A 17535-nucleotide genomic window follows, 5' to 3' on the forward strand; every position below is an offset into this window, starting at 1 on the left:
TTATTATTATTATTTTATTATTATTATTATTTTTTTTTTACTAAGGGGTATTGAGTTTTTTTATGTATTATTATTATTATTATTCATTTATTTTTATTCCGTTATAATGAAAAAGTGAACTGTTGTCTTAACCTGTATGACAATCCTTGAAAATAAAAATTGTTGTTCAAAAAAAAATAAAATAACGTGACACACAGCAAATATGAGAATATAATGTTTATGACAATGTCATACACAAAAACTGACTGTTTACAGAACCTGAGATTGTCAATGCATCTGATGAATATAACATAACTCAAAATAATCCTGTGAAGGCACTATTAGATTTAGCTTTTATTGTGTTTCTATTTTTATTTAGATTCACTGTCAATGTTGCAAATGAAGTGTCTTTATAACATATTGCTTATAAAACTGTGTATTTTAAGAGAGCAACAAAATATTTAAATCATATTACCAGTGCAACAAAAAAAAGAAAAGAAAAAAAAAGCCCTATCAAAAACAGTGCAGATAAAATTATGCAGATTTGCAGATCCATATTGTTCAACTCATATTCATTTGTTTCAAAATATCAAATTAATGAGAAAAAGTCCAGAAAAGCAACTTATGGCATGCTAAAAAAACCCCAAAAAAACCAATCATTATTATTAAAAAAATGTTTTTTCCTCTTTGTATTCTTGTTCTGTGGTAAGGAAAAAAAGAGGTAAACTTTGTCCATCTGGCTCAAAACATCCTCCTATCATTGGGAGGACATGTAAATTAGCTCCATGAAACACAGGTTAACACAGTGTCCTATTATCAGTCAGAAACCCTTACACACAGTAGCACCAACAAAACAACTAAATGCAGTATACAGTAGAAGACTGTTTATGTGGTTTGAGATATAAAGTAAAACTTAAATGTGATTCAAGTTATTAAATCATTATTATTATTCAAGTCAAAAGCATTTAAGTCAACACAAAACTCTATTCGTAATTCGGCAAAGCCCGTTTCCATCACAGGATAAAAATGACCTTTTCTCTTACAATTCTTTATCTTACAATTCAATTTTCAAAAATAGTCAGAATTGTGAGCTACAAATTCAGAATTGCGAGACATAACCTAAAAAAATTTTCTGATATTTTCATCTCACAATTCTTCTCAGAATTCTGAGGTTACAAAAGAGTCTGAATTGTGAGATTCACAATAATAAAAAAAAAAAAACCCTTTTGATTTTTTTATCCCATTGCAAAAAAGGGGCCATAGTAATTATAAGTATTTCTGAGTGAAACAGGATATTTGTAAAAATGTTTAATGTGTAAGACCAGGAATATGAATTAAAAAGAAATAAAGCAAATCCTGATTTCATGTTGACTTAAAGAGCTTGTTGTGGTTCATCAGATCTCGGTTTTAGCTAGTTTGACTCTACGTGATGTTTGGTGCCGTGGATAATTTTGGGGCATTTCTCCGGGCGATGCAGTGAGCGTTGTGTTCCACCAGGCCAGCGGGACACTGGCATCCCGGCACACAGGGTTTGAAGCAGTGAGCCTCGATCACGCCAAGAGGCACGTCTTTGTTAAAACACGTCTTAGGACATGGCGGCCCGCATTCATCAAACACATAACCACGGTCCAGCGGACAGCCCACGGCTATAGGGATGGAGGAGAGAAAGGATGGAGTTAAACTAAAGCACAACAAATACGAAATGACTGTATAATTTCCCCTTATACAAACATAAATACATAACTACATGTATATGTCCTTATATGTTAATTAATATATTGTGTTAATATATGTGACCCTGGACCACAAAACCAGTCTTAAGTCGCTGGGGTATATTTATAGAAATAGCCAAAAATACATTGTATGGGTCAAAATTATAGATTTTACTTTTATGCCAAAAATCATTAGGACATTAAGTAAAGATCATGTTCCATGAAGATATTTTGTAAATTTCCTACCGTAAATACATCAAAACTCAATTTTTGATTAGTAATATGCATTGCTAAGAACTTCATTTGGACAACTTTAAAGGCGATTTTCTCAATATTTTGATTTTTTCGCACCATCAGATTCCAGATTTTCAAATTGTTGTATCTCCGCCAAATATTGTCCCTACATCAATGGAAAGCCTAGTTATTCAGCTTTCAGATGGTGTATAAATCTCTACCCTTATGACTGGTTTTGTGGTCCAGGGTCACATATTATAATATATTAATACATAAAGAACTGCCGTTTTTTTTAAATATTGAAAAATATGTGACAATCTACATCACCGGTCAAAAGTTTTAGAACCGTAAGATTTTTAAAATGTTTTTGAAGTAGTTTCTTCCGTTGATTCAATTGATTCAATTTATTCAATAACAGTGTCAATGTTGCAATATTCATCAACTATGAAAGAAATGTAATTCAGCTATAAAGCAGCTCTACAGAAAACAATAGTATTATTATTCAGCTCAAGTCAGTTCAGTGTTGATCCGGATCAGTTTAATGACACTGTCAAACACTGCAAAGTTCATCAATTATAAAATGATGGGAAAAAAGAAAAATACTTTAAAGTGTAGATACTGTTCTGTATGTGTATTTGTCACTCACCGCAGAGTGTCGGCGACCTCCACTGCAGGATAACTCCAGCTTCACGGCACTCAGAAGCGTAAGCCTCCAACACGTCACACAAACACTCGTCTGTATTGGAGCCGCAGGCACACAGATCATACACACATGAAGCGTAGAACATCTCGGGTGGCACCAGCTTATGACAGCGCTCAAACACGGGCGACTTCAGCACTGTGCAGCGAGTGTTCGCAGTCTTATGGGCTGAGTATCCCGCTTCTTTACACGGGCTAATGCGTATCGCGTCAGGACACTGAACGCTTGAATTTCCACTGCCCACCTGCAAGGAGATCAAAGTACATATAGTTTAACATTCATGTGAAATACTAATTACAATAAAAAAATTATGCATCAGAGCCGATATGTTGAGCCTTGGTGTATAAATGGGAAAAACAGTCCCTCATTTCTAGTTTCATTTTTACTTTTGCTGTCAGCCACAATCCCACATATCAATAAGCATGGTTTTAGTGTTTTAACCTTCCAGTTGTTTCCAAACACTGCTTCGGAGTTGGTGATCTGTCCGTTCCGTAGTTTCATGTCGTCCTGAGGGTAGTTATTGAAGTTGCCGCATAAACCACACATGTGCTTCTTGTAGGTACCAGGAACGCTGACTTCCAGATGAGAACGGCCATTCCACAACACCTTACATCACAAACAGCAAATAAACACATACGTGTCATCATGAAATTCACATAAAAACATTACAAATAAATTAAAATTAATGTGGGTATCCATATAGATAATTTGATGATAAATGTTTGAAATTAAATCTCAGACTTTGCTCTTAGACTTTGGTATCTAGGCAAATCTGAGAAGAGTTTGAGACATCAGAGCTCTTCTGAAATTTCAAGATTACCAGGGGTTCTTCTCAGAAGAAAAATCTAAGAAGTGAGAAACTTCTCCAATCATCTCTGTTTGCTCTTTTTATGAATACATTGATATGCCAATAAGCCATAGTAATAAAATCTTGTTTCTGATGTTTCTTTCCTATAGGAGACTGAACACAGAGTGAATTCGTGCAGAGGCTGTACCTTCAGCCCAACATTGGTGTTCAGGAGGATGGTGTTGGTCTTGCGCTCCAGGTAAACATATGGTTCTTTAAGAAACGGCAGAGAGACTTGCTGATAATCAACCTGAGGCATCGAAAAAAAGAAGAAAAAAGATTTTCCTGTATGTCATGTGACCATTAACCAACATAAATGGAATGTAAACATGTGCATGTGTTGTTAAATTATTGAAACAGTAACTGATACTATTTTAGGCAAAAAAGGGGAATAGTGAGCATTCAAATAAACTATAAAAACTTTTCAAAATGTACAAAATACCATATGCATGGTTGGCAATGAAAAAGTTTAAACAACAGTGTAGAACATATTACCTTGACAATCCAGTTCTGAAACAGTTGTACCACAATATCTCCAATAAACACGGTCACTTCTTTAGTCCAAGACACTCCCTTACGTCCCCGGTCCTCATTAGACACATGAACACTGGAACACAAACACCAGTGTCTGTTCAGACTATATACATATGGACTACACATTTTAAATCTCTGATAACACTTTTTTCAATTTTAAGGTGTCCTTGTTTCACATGTTACATGTACATACTATTATGGTAACAATTAATCATGCATAATTACATGCAAGTAACCCTAAGCCAAACCCTAACCATATAGTAAGTACATGTCATTAATTAATATTACTCAGTACCTAAATGTATAATTACAATGTAACAATGACACCTTAAAATAAAGTGTAACCAAATCTGTTTATGTTGCTAACTTGCATTTTTGGGTGAATTATTCCTCGAATGCACAAAATACACTACGGTTCAAACATTTGGGATCGGTCTCATGCTCACACTCATTTGATTAATAAATACAGTAAAAACAGTTCACTATTGTGAAATAATATTCTGAGAAAAAAAGTCAGAATTGTGAGATACAAAGTCGCAATTAACTTTTTTTCTTCACTGTCGCATTATCTTTCTGAAATCATTCTAATATGCTGATTTGTTGCTCAAGAAACATATCTTAATTTTATCAATGAAACCAGACATGCTGCTAAATATTTTTGTGGAAATTGTGATATTTTTCAGAACAAAAAGTTCAAAAGAACAGCATTTATTTTGTAACACAAATGTCTTTACTGTCACTTCTGATCAATTGAATGCATCCTTGCTGGAACAAAAGCGTTAATTTCTTTTAAAAAATCTTACTGACCCCAAACATTTAAATGGTAGTCTAGATATGATTAAGACAATATACTGAGCACCTGAAATCTCCGCCCTCACAGTCCTGAGCCAGAACATATGTGCACTTCCCCTGGAAGTTCACCATCTTTCCATCAAACGTTCGGTAGTGAGGGTCTCCAAACACAATGCAGGTGGCAGGGTGAGGAATGCAGTGAGGACAACACATTCCCGGAACCAGAGACGGCGTTTCATCCTACAAACACACACAGGCACGATACATTCAGCTCAGTTACACTTGAGAGCCCCAAAATGTCCTCACTATTCAAAAATATCCTCACTAATACAGTAAAACCTGTCAAACTTGTGAGTTTCCGTAGGTTTGCATCTATGTGAAGTCCTCAATATTATATAGTATCCTCAAAGGTGTATTGTAATCCTACCGAGGCACATGTGAGCGTTGGGCATCTCTGGGTCTGGCAGTGCACCTCTCCGTACACACAGGTGCAGGACGTACACTCGTCCACCTCCCAGTGGTCATTGTGGTTGTACTGCTGACCGTTGTACACACACTGTGCATGAGCGTCTTTGGTGTAAAGCACAGTTATGATGCCTGTGCACTCAGGACAGCACTTCCCAGGGTTCTTCACTTTGATTGATCCATCCGGACAATCGAGAGGAGGACACTCCAGCAGATCACACTCGATATGCCCTTGCTAAAACACACACACACACACACACACACACACACACACACACATTACTTTAAAATGTGCTTAATACTCCATTATGTTTTTAAAGGGCTAATGGTGTGATTAAAAGCATCAAAACAATTTCCTAATAAAACTGACATAATTTGATTTGAGATGTTCCTTCAAAAAAAAAAAAGTCAAAATTTTAGTTTACCTTAATTTTGTGATGAGCTTTTGTCTTTTAATTTTTTTTATATTTCTATTTAGCTTTATTAATTTAATTGATTTGTATTGCAATTTTACATATTTTAGTACTTTAAAGTGTGCTTAATATTCCATTAAAAGTCAATAAATGTGAGTATAAAAATTTTGGTGCAGATGCAAGTCTGATTTTGGTTTGTTTGATTGATGTGGCAGTTCTTTCACATTGAGAAGTATCAGAACAACCATTTCTAGATAAAACTGTCGTCAATTAAATAGTTAAAAATAAAGTTTTCATCGTTTCATTTTTGTCATTTTTATTACTTATTGATTTCAGAGTTTGGTTGATGTAAGAGTTGTTTCATGTTAAAAAGTATCAAAACAACAATTCCAGATATAATCAACTCAACTTGAACAATTTGATTTGAGATGTTTCATCGAATATAACATAAAACTGTTCAAAATTTAGTTTGTTTTAATTTTGTTTCATTTTTATATATTTCTGTTTAGCTTTAAATTATTTTTAATTCCAGTGTCTGGTACATGGTTTCAGTTTATTACTTTAAAATGTGATTAATAATCCATAAACATTACATTTTTTAGAGCTATTAATGTGATTAAATTTGTTACCAAAACAACCATTTCCTAATATAATTGACATAATTTGAACAGTTTGATTTGAGACGTCCCATCAAAACTTAACCCAAAAAAATCCCTTCAAGTCAAAATATTAATTTAACTTCTAATTTTGTGTTTTATTAGTTTATTTATACAGCTATAGTTAGTACTTTGAAATGCACATAATAATCCATAAAAACTCAATTAATAGGACTCTAGAGCTTTTGGTCCATATGCAACAGACTTTGGTTTGTTTGTTTGATGTGAGAGTTTGCTTACATTAAAAAGCATCAAACAATTTCCAAAAAAAATAAATAAAAACAAGCAAAATATGAAACCAAAATAGGAAACCATTTTCTCCTGAAAATGGTTTCCTGCCAGTTAAATGTTAGTTTTCCTCACATTGCAGGTGCAGGTGACACACTCGTTCTCCTTGTCTATCCATCTCTGGCCGTTTGGCACACGGGTTTGGTTGCCCTCTAATACACACTCTGAGACACACACATATACTGATGAGCACACATGTACAGCGTTGCATTATTTCTGATAGAGAGACTCTTTACCATCACAGACGGGGCAGCAGGAATCCGGCGGTGTGTGCTGATCGGCTGGAGGGCAGCTGAGAGGAGGACAGCCCCGATGGATACACGTCCACGTCAAATCCTACACAAACACATTACTCATACATAACATCAACGCACATGGCTTTTTAAAACAGTAGTGTGTGTGTGTTTAGATACCTTGCACTGACAGGTAAAACACGGATCACCAGTGGCCAACACTTCATTACCGATCAGTATAGCTGTGCAGTTACTGAGGGGCTCTGAAACACAAACCACAAGAATAAAACAATCATCCTATAAGAACATTCATTTTAGAATCAAACGATCTGGAGAAGATCAACTATGATTTAAAATTAGGACAGTCATGTGTTGGGTTAATAATGCCGTTGGTTGCTTATTTTGATATAAAATATATTCATTGTTTTAGGTGGCTAAATGTTTATGTAATTTATGTGATTATTTAAGCGTCTTGCATTGCAGTTTAGCATTTACTTATACTTCTCAGATAAATAAAATAAAAAAAATCCAATGAATTAATCAAGAGGCAATGACTGCCTCGTTTTATTTATGACGTGCTGACACAAAGTTCAAATGATTTTTAACGCTCGCTTTGTCACGTCCAGTGTAAACAGACTTTAGCTGTTGCGGTGCAGCGCGTTAAGTGTTAAATGGGCGAGCACTTCATATCTCAAGCCGTTTCCAGGTGCTATTTGCGAGAGGAGGCCTGCGAAGACCCGCTTGCATGGTGGTGGAATAATGAGGCAAGATACCTGGCCACGGTTGCTTAAAATGCATTTGTGCAACAAGCACACCATCTGAACGCGTGTTCAGTGCGGCTGGAAACATCTTAACACCAATGAGGTCCTCCCTTAAACCAGAGAATATCAGCATGTTTGTTTTTCTGTCAAAGAATTTTAAATCTAACATGATATAAAAGCCAAGGTAGGCTTAAGCATTAGTGTTTACGTTCTAATTCTTATCAGGCCAACGCAGATTTTCCAGCATGTGATTTAAATTGTTACGAATTATTTAGGCTACTTTCTTATTTAACTGTATTATTTCTTTGATAGCCTAGTGTTTTGAAAGTGAAAGTGACAGTGACGTGACATGTGGCCAAGTATGGTGACCCATACTCAGAATTTGTGCTCTGCATTTAACCCATCCAAAGTGCACACACAAAGCAGTGAACACACACCCACACACCGTGAACACACACCCGGAGCGGTGGGCAGCCATTTATGCTGCGGCAACCGGGGAGCAGTTGGGGGTTCGGTGCCTTGCTCAAGGGCACCTCAGTCATGGTATTGAAGGTGGAAGAGAGCGCTGTACATTCACTCCCCCCACCTACAATTCCTGCCGGACCTGAGACTCAAACTCACAACCTCTGGATTACAAGTCAGACTCTCTAACCATTGGCCACGACTTCCCCAGCCACGACTTTTGCAGGCTGCGTGTTGCCATGTTCACTGACGGAAGTGCTAAATAAACATGTATGTTTGTTAATAGCTTGAGCCGCGCCCGCATTTATTTATTTTTTGTTTCAAAATTATATATATATATATATGTAATTGGTCTATTACCACTGTGGTGGTAAAAATCTGCCACCGGAACAGCCCTAGTATTCATTAATACTTTAAACTAGCTATTATTTTTATTTTTGTTTTGTCATATTTATTAGTTTTTATATGTATATATATATATATATATATGTTTATTAATATTTCTATTTAGCTTTATTTATTTTTTATTTAAGTTTTTACTGGAAAGAGATATAGTTCACAACATCTACAGTATTTATGAATTTGTCACTTTTACAGCATTTCCAACTTATTTTCCCTATTCAGGGGGGAAAAAAGCTACTCAAAAAGTTCTTCATGACAAAAAACAGATCAATATATCCCTTTAAAATATATTACAATTATAGCAGAAACTATTTACAAAAGAAAGGGGGATGTAGGCACAATATTTATATATAAGCACAAAACATATGTTCTATAACAAAAAAACATTCTCAATCCATTTGGACCAAAAGTCAACAAACATATCTTTTTGGTTATTTATACAAAATGTAATTTTCTCCATAATAAAAATACTTTTTACAATTTCAATCCAGTCTTGTATTTGTGGCGGATTAGGTTTATACCAGCATCTAGTAATAGCTTTTTTACTTGAAGCAAGAATTATTCTATACATATATTTGTTTTTCCTCTCCCAGGAAACCATTGACACCTTGCCCATGTAAAGTATCTCAAAACTGAAATCCACTGAAGTGTCCAAAATCTTTTCTAATACATTATGTATATCTTTCCAAAAACCTCTGATATTAGGACAACCCCCAAATATGTGAAAATGGTTAGCATCCTGAGAGCCGCAAAGTCTCCAACAATTTGAGTTGCTTAGGAATTTATTTTTCTGTTTTGGAGTAAGGAAAAACCTAATAGTTTTTCTCCAGCAAAATTCTCTCCAATAAGAAGAACGAGAAGTAGACCATTGTAGTTTACATATATTTTCCCAGTCCTCAGTTGAGATGGTAATACCACTTTCTTTCTCCCATCTCTCCTTAATGTACAGAAATGAATTTCCTTGTAAATCCATCAATGTTCTATATAGATTAGTAATAGTCTTTAACATTGATTCAGCCTTGTAAGCTGAAGAGAATATTTTAACTAGAGCACTCTTATTTGGCTCTCCATCAGTCCCTTTTTTAATTTTATGACAGAAATGTTGTCGGAGCTGAAGATATCTGAGGAAATCCTTGGAATCTAAATTGAATTTTTCTTTTAAAGAATTAAAATCTAATAATTGTCCTTTATCTATGATTGTACAGTAAGCAGCGATCCCCTTCTTAGCCCATAGCCTAAACCGCAAGTCTAAAGTATTTGGTTTAAAATCCGAATCGTATGAAGCCCATTTCAATACATTCACAGAATCCTTTAAATTATAATCCCTAATAATCTCAAACCAATTTTTTAAAGTTACCTTAATCCATTGATTTCCTTTTTTATTCTTAATTAAATTTTCATCTGCAATGATCGCTTGAATAGGGATCTCGTCAAACCAACCATTCTCTATGTCCTTCCATCTTGCTTGATATTCTGGGTTGCACCAACAGACAATTAATCTAAAATTAAAGGTTTTAAATTTTACCCTTGGTTTCTTGCCTTGCCATATGAATCTGGACAACAGTTTATCCCACTCTGAGATTTTTAGGCAAGGAAACAGGTAAAGACTGGAACAGAAAGAGCAATCTTGGAAGTATGTTTTGCTTGACTGAATCAATCCTAGATCTCATGTTAAAAAATGGTAAAAGATTCCATCTTGCAATGTCAAGTTTTATTTTTTTTATTAATAGGATCATAGTTAAGCATTTCCAAATTGTTCATATCCTTAGGGATATTTATTCCTAAATATTTAATAAATTTAAGATCCCATTTTAAGGAATAAACCTTTTTATTTTCGTTTGGGGGGGGTTATAATTAAAGGTTAATACCTGTGTTTTTAGAATATTCAATTTAAATCCTGAAAAAGACCCAAAGATTTGTAGTGTTTTCAATAGCTCAACCAACGACTTGGTTGGATCCTTTAGATAAACTAATATGTCGTCAGCAAATAGTGCTATTTTATGTTCGTCGTCTTTGAAGTTAATACCTTTTATTTTTGAGTTTTCTCTGATCCACTGCCCCAGGGGTTCGATAAACAAAGCGAAGAGCAAAGGGGACAGAGGACACCCCTGTCTAGTGCCCCTCTCCAGTGTAATAGTCTTTGATAGATTACCATTTATCTTAATTCTCGCAGTGGGACTCAAATATATGTTTTGAATTACTTTAATAAATTTCTCATGAAAATTGAATTTTGTAAGAATACCCTTAAGAAAAAGCCAATTGACCGAGTCAAAAGCCTTTTCCGCATCGAGACTTAGCATCGAGGACAGCTTGTAAATTAGAATCTTGGATATGATTGATAATTTGGAGAGTCCGTCTGATGTTGTCTTGCGTTTGCCTACCCCGAATGAAGCCAGTTTGAGCGGAGTTAATTTCCTTAATAATCAATAATTTAATTGCTTTGCCTCCAGACTCATAGTATTTTTGTTTTAAAAACATTAGTTTTTTTCTCTATTTCCTGTGTATATAGGTAGTCCAACTCTGTTTTAATTTTCTTAATTTCCTGAGACAAATTTTTATTTGGACCTTTCTTGTTTTCCAATTCTAATTTATTTAAGCTATTTGTAAGTGTGTTAAGTTTTTCAAGCCTACATTTCTTTAATTTAAACGTAATAGCAATAATTTTACCCCTAAGAACCACTTTACTTGTATCCCATAATATTGTAGGGGGGACTAATCCATTATCATTCTGCTCCACATATTGTTCTATTTCTACAACAAGTTGTTCCCTACTCGCTCTGTTATTCAAGATGCCAGAATTTAGTCTCCAGAGAGTATTTTTTGGTTTATTCTCTAAATTTAGATAAAGTGATATTAATGTGATCAGATATATCAATTAATCCTATGTTACAATTTTTAATTGTGAATTTGTCTTTTCCAAATGCAAGAAAATAATCAATTCTTGAATAGGATGTATGCGGGTGTGAATAATATGTATAGTCTCTTTGTCCTGGATGAAAGTCTCTCCATACATCAATCAGACCTATTTCTTTTATCATTGTATTTATTTGTTTTCTTAATGGACTCGTTAGTTGAGTGGAAGTATTAGAAGAATCCAATTTAGGATTGAACATAGACATTAAAATCCCCCCGCAAATAAAGATGCCTTGCGATTCAGATGCTATTAGATCTATCAAAGACCTAAAGAAGGAACATTTACTGCCTGGGGGGGCATAGACGTTAAGAATAGTGACCAAGTTGCCCTCAACTCTACCTCTTATCATTATGTATCTACCCTCTCTGTCTTTTATTTCAGCAAGATGTTCATAAGTAATTTTATTAGAGATTAAAACCGCAACCCCTCTCCTATGTCCAGATACAAAGGAAGCAGAGAAAATGTATTTAAACCCCATTCGATTCAATTTGTTATGTTCTGTTACATTGAGATGGGTCTCTTGAAGCAATGCTATCTCGATTTTCTCTTTTTTAAGTTTAGTCAAAATCTTACTTCCCATTTACGTTATACGATGCTACCTTTTGTAATTACTCATTTTCTTTTATTCCACATATTTTCAAGTCTTTTTGATCCCTCCTATTCAAACTCTTATAACAGTCGTCGATTAACACCCCCTTCTTTAGCTTTATTTTTATTTCAGTTTTAGTCTTATTTATTTTAGTACTTCAAAATTTTTTAAATAAGTATAAATTTCATCTATTATTTATATTTTATTTAATTTTAAACAACGTAATCATGTTGTTTACATTCAGCATGCGCGTGCTGTCTATTGAACGTAAACAACGCTGATTACATTGTTTACGATCAGTGGATACTCGCCAAAATGGCGGAAGACGGTAACTCGGGGGGGAACTGTTGAATGAATTATGTATTACGGTTTTCTTTGGGCACAAAACTATTCTCGTAGCGTCGTAAAATTACGGTTGAACCACTGATGTCACATGGACTATTTTACCGATGTCCTTGCTACGTTTCTGGACCTGGGAACATTGCAGTTGCATTGCTGTCTACGGAGGGTCAGAGAGCTCTCAGATATGATCAAAAATATCTTAATTTGTGTTCCGAAGATGAACGAAGGTCTTACAGGTTTGGAACAACATGAGGGTGAGTAATTAATGACAGAATTTTAATTTTTGGGTGAACTAACCCTTTAATGTGTTATGAATAAACAATTTATAATGAATACGCTTTCGTTCATTTTTCATTTGTTTTTGCTACCAATTAATTTAATATATGAGAATAAAGAGACAGTGATACGAGAGGCGCAAAACTAGCACAGCAATGTAAAAGCATCTGCTGACAGCAGTGTTCATACTAACGTGCACAGACAGGGCAACAGGAGTCTGAGCCGCTGTATAGGATGTTGTCTTTAGGACAGTCCACCAGACTCGGGCACTGCTTCCTGTAACAGCGCATGTGCTGTTCCCCATCTGGCATCACCTACAACACACACACACACACACACCTATAAGGTGAGAAAACCAACACATGCACACATCATGTTGTGATGAGCTGTACCTCACAGGTGCAGATCTGACAGGGGTCATCAGAGGGGTGGAAACTCTCTCCAGGGCCGTACACATGGCCTTCATACACACAGTCTGACAGAAGAAAAACAAACGTTTCAGACTAGAGACTTCCAAAGCAAAACTATGCATGCACAAAACGGTTTGTAGGGATTGTAGTTGTACCTGCACACACTGGGCAGCATTCGCCCGCCACACTGATCTGGTTTAGACAGGTGGACAGACAGTGGACCTCCGAGCAGGTGGTCACTCCATTCACACACATGCAGGACATACAGGGACTGCTGGGTGCAAACCAGGTACTGCCTTCAAGGTGCCCAACACCATCATAAATACAGCCTGAAAACAGAGAGAGAGAGAGAGAGAGAGACGGCTCACATTAGTAGCACTTATTTTATTTTATTAAGTGTGATCTATACATAAAATTGATCAATTTATATAAAAACATACATATATATTATGTATGTGTGTGTGTGTATATATATTAAAAAATATTCATCCAAAAATTATATTTTTAATAATGTAATCATTCAAAAACAAAAATCCTCAAGGATTTGATGTAACAAACCATGAGCACATAACATATGACTGCAAATACAAATCATTTTCAGTAACTGAAATGAAACTAAAATAATAAAATATATATTACAGGACAATTTAAACAAAAAACAAACATTTAAAATGCTGCCTTTGCAAATAATTGAAATAAAATAAGTTTAAGCTGAAGTACTAAAATTACTAAAACTGAAACAAAAATAAAACTAAATAAGATTATTATTATATAATATTACAATATATAATCTATAATAATAGTACATAATATTAATATTTAATTATATTAAAATAAATAATAAAAATGACAATAGCACATAAGCTACAACTAAAATTAATATGACCACCAACAGTTTACCATATCAAAAAATGAACACGATGAAGGTCATAGGGGTCTAGTCTAGGGGTCACAGAAAGGGTATGGGTATGTAATTAATTTATGTGATTATTTAAGCGTCTTGCATTGCAATTTGCATTTATTTATACTTATCAGATAGATAAAATGTACAAAATCTAATGAATTAATCAAGTGATCTTAAAAAGTACTGCCATATTTAATTGGACATAAATAAAGTATAGTTTGTTCAGTGCGTCACTGTTGTGAAGATGAGTCAAAGTTTGACTTATATTAGTGCAGAAAAACATTTTGAAAATTAGATTCAATTAGAAAATTAGAAACGAACATGAACAGAGCAGTGAATAAATTTAACAAACATCAAAAATTTATTTCAATTATTTGCATCATGATGAAGGTCATAGGGGTCTAGTCTAGGGGTCACAGAAAGGGTGGGAAGTTATCATGAAAAACTAAACTGGTTCAAAAAAAAAATTACTATTATAAGTGGATTTTAGAAAAAAATAAAATGCTATATGGCCTTTAATGGATGTGTCTGTACCTCTGCAGCGGGGACAGCAGGAGCCGGGATCAGTGACCTGATGCGTGCAGGTCAGTTTAGGACAGTCTGGACCCACACAGTTCACCTCACCGTCCTGAACACACACACACACACACACACACACACACACACACATTAGCAAACAGTGAGCTTTCTATCAGTCAAATCTCAGCAGGATGGTGAAGATATGATGAAACGGCTGGTTTTGTGTGTTGTGTGTCTTACCACACAGGTGCATTTGATGCAGGGCTCATCGGGGAGGGTCAAGCTCTGTCCTGCTAAATACTCCCGACCTTGCTGAAAACACGCTGTGAGGTCAAAGAGATCACATGTCAAAACCAGATCACATACAGACACAATTGTCACAGGAACACAAACTCGCATCTTTTCCAGAGCCTAGATGTCTTTTCTAGACCTTAGTGAACTCAGCTGATCTCAATAGTTCAACTGATCTTGAAGTTAGGTATTTTGATATACAGGTGCTGGTCATATAATTAGAATATCATCAAAAAGTTGATTTATTTCACTAATTCCATTCAAAAAGTGAAACTTATATATTATATTCATTCATTACACACAGACTGATATATTTCAAATGTTTATTTCTTTTAATTTTGATGATTAGAGCTTACAGCTCATGAAAGTCAAAAATCAGTATCTCAAAATATTAGAATATTTACATTTGAGTTTGAATAAATGACCATCCCTACAGTATAAATTCTGGGTATCTCTTGTTCTTTGAAGCCACAATAATGGGGAAGACTGCTGACTTGGCAATGATCCAGAAGAAGAACATTGACACCCTCCACAAAGAGGGTAAGTCACAGAAGGTCATTACTGAAAGGTGTGGCTGTTTACAGAGTGCTGTATCAAAGCATATTAAATGCAAAGTTGACTGGAAGGAAGAATTTGGGTAGGAAAAGGTGCACAAGCAACAGGGATGACCGCAAGCTTGAGAATACAGTCAAGCAAAGCCGATTCAAACACTTGGGAGAGCTTCACAAGGAGAGAACTGAAGCTGGAGTCAGTGCATCAAGAGTCACCACGCTCAGACGTCTTCAGGAAAAGGGCTACCAAGCCACTTCTGAACCAGAGACAACGTCAGAAGTGTCTTACCTAGGCTGTGGAGAAAAAGAACTGGACTGTTGCTCAGTGGTCCAAAGTCCTCTTTTCAGATGAAAGTAAATTTTACATTTCATTGGGAAATCAAGGTCCCAGAGTCTGAAGGAAGAGTGGAGAGGTACAGAATCCATGTTGCTTGAAGTCCAGTGTTAAGTTTCCACAGTCAGTGATGATTTGGGCTGCCATGTCATCTGCTGGTGTTGGTCCACTGTGTTTTCTGATGTCCACAGTCAATGCAGCCATCTATCAGGAAATTTTAAAGCACTTCATGCTTCCTTCTGTTGACAAGCTTTATGGAGATGCTGATTTCATTTTCCAGCAGGACTTGGCACCTGCCCACACTGCCAAAGGTACCAAAAGCTGGTTCAATGACCATAGTGTTACTGTGATTGATTGGCCAGCAAACTCGCCTGACCTGAACCCAATAGAGAATCTATGGGGTATTGTCAAGAGGAAGATGAGAGACACCAGACCCAACAATGCAGATGAGCTGAAGGCCACTATCAGAGCAACCTGGGCTCTCATAACACCTCAGCAGTGCCACAGACTGATCACCTCCATGCCACGCCGCATTGCTGCAGTAATTCAGGCAAAAGGAGCCCCAACTAAGTATTGAGTGCTGTACATGCTCACACTTTTCAGTTGGCCAAGATTTCTAAAAATCCTTTCTTTGTATTGGTCTTAAGTAATATTCTAATATTTTGAGATACTGATTTTTGATTTTCATGAGCTGTAAGCTCTAATCATCAAAATTAAAAGAAATAAACATTTGAAATATATCAGTCTGTGTGTAATGAATGAATATAATTTACAAGTTTCACTTTTTGAATGGAATTAGTGAAATAAATCAACTTTTTGATGATATTCTAATTATATGACCAGCACCTGTACATTATACCATGTTACTGTTTGATTACCATATTTATGTATTATGATATTTGCATAGTACTCGAGAGAATACATGATAGTACCATGGTACATGTCCAAAAAAAAGCCATGGTATTACAATGCTACTTTTTTTGTTAATGTATGGTTGCTACCGTAAAATCATAATACAATATAATACGGCAGATGGTCGACAACAGACCAAGGTGGAGCCAGAGGGACGAGGGAGCCCGGCAGAGCTGGCGGACTGTTGAGCCACGGTTGAGAGGAGGGAGCTAGGAGCCATGGTGGAGCCGCTGGGTCGACGGGCTGAGGCGGAGTCCAGGACTCATAGACTGGAGGCAGAGGCAAGGGATCCTCCAGCCATGAGGCAGAGGCAAGGGATCCTCCAGCCACGACTCCGATGGAGACTGGCAGAACCCGCGGTAATCCTGCCACACAGATGGTGGGCTGAGGGTGAGCAGAGGGGCTGACAGAGGAGAGCGGTGGAAATGGTGAGGGCTGGTGCAGAGGTGGTGGGAGAGGGAGGCTGGGTGGGAGTTCAGGATGCTCAGGGGGCTTAGGAACAAGGCTACTTCCAGCACCTTGAGCGCCAGCTACAGTGGAATGACCTCCGTGGTCTTTATCGCACTGGCATGTGATTCAGGGCAGACAAAGGCTACGTTCACACTGTCAGTTTTTGGGATTGACAACCGCATTTTCTTTACAGGTGTGAGTCTCGAAATGTCCCGTTCACACAGCAGCTAACAGTTATGTTTAGAATACTATCTGTATGAACGTGCAACGGGAGTCAAGCCTGTATTCCTTACCAGTAACCATAGCGACAGTGACCAATGTAAAATCAAAGATGGCGACGTCCATAAAACTGAAAGTCTTATCACTTTCTGACACGACAAGAGTCCAATCGAGCCGCGAGTTCTGTTGGTCATGCTACTGCTGTTAGGGAGACGAAGGCACGACCAAGATTATAACAACAAATCCTTTTAATGGTAATCCACACGAAGAAGAGGGTCTAATACACAGGGTAACATTAAATAATACCGGATGAAGACAGAATGAACAGACTTGACTATAAGTAGGG

The 17535-nt window shown here is 36.2% G+C and overlaps 1 protein-coding gene across 1 annotated transcript in view; it reads right to left on the reverse strand.

Annotated features, from left to right (window-relative positions):
- Nucleotides 1-201: 201 nt before the first annotated feature.
- The window catches only part of kcp (kielin cysteine rich BMP regulator), a 93175-nt gene continuing 75841 nt past the window's right edge, over nucleotides 202-17535 (reverse strand). The window contains exons 40-54 of the mRNA XM_058750698.1: nucleotides 14673-14755; nucleotides 14448-14541; nucleotides 13165-13338; nucleotides 12992-13074; nucleotides 12793-12913; nucleotides 7034-7116; nucleotides 6857-6956; nucleotides 6696-6784; nucleotides 5226-5498; nucleotides 4866-5038; nucleotides 3968-4079; nucleotides 3621-3722; nucleotides 3067-3231; nucleotides 2572-2869; nucleotides 202-1625 (exon numbers count right to left, since the gene is read on the reverse strand). Of these exons, the coding sequence (XP_058606681.1) occupies nucleotides 1402-1625; nucleotides 2572-2869; nucleotides 3067-3231; nucleotides 3621-3722; nucleotides 3968-4079; nucleotides 4866-5038; nucleotides 5226-5498; nucleotides 6696-6784; nucleotides 6857-6956; nucleotides 7034-7116; nucleotides 12793-12913; nucleotides 12992-13074; nucleotides 13165-13338; nucleotides 14448-14541; nucleotides 14673-14755 (2174 nt within the window). The 3' untranslated portion in view covers nucleotides 202-1401. The remainder of the gene's footprint in view (nucleotides 1626-2571; nucleotides 2870-3066; nucleotides 3232-3620; nucleotides 3723-3967; nucleotides 4080-4865; nucleotides 5039-5225; nucleotides 5499-6695; nucleotides 6785-6856; nucleotides 6957-7033; nucleotides 7117-12792; nucleotides 12914-12991; nucleotides 13075-13164; nucleotides 13339-14447; nucleotides 14542-14672; nucleotides 14756-17535) is intronic.

Source organism: Onychostoma macrolepis, chromosome 18 (genome assembly GCF_012432095.1).
Source record: "Onychostoma macrolepis isolate SWU-2019 chromosome 18, ASM1243209v1, whole genome shotgun sequence".
Lineage (NCBI taxonomy): Eukaryota > Metazoa > Chordata > Actinopteri > Cypriniformes > Cyprinidae > Onychostoma > Onychostoma macrolepis.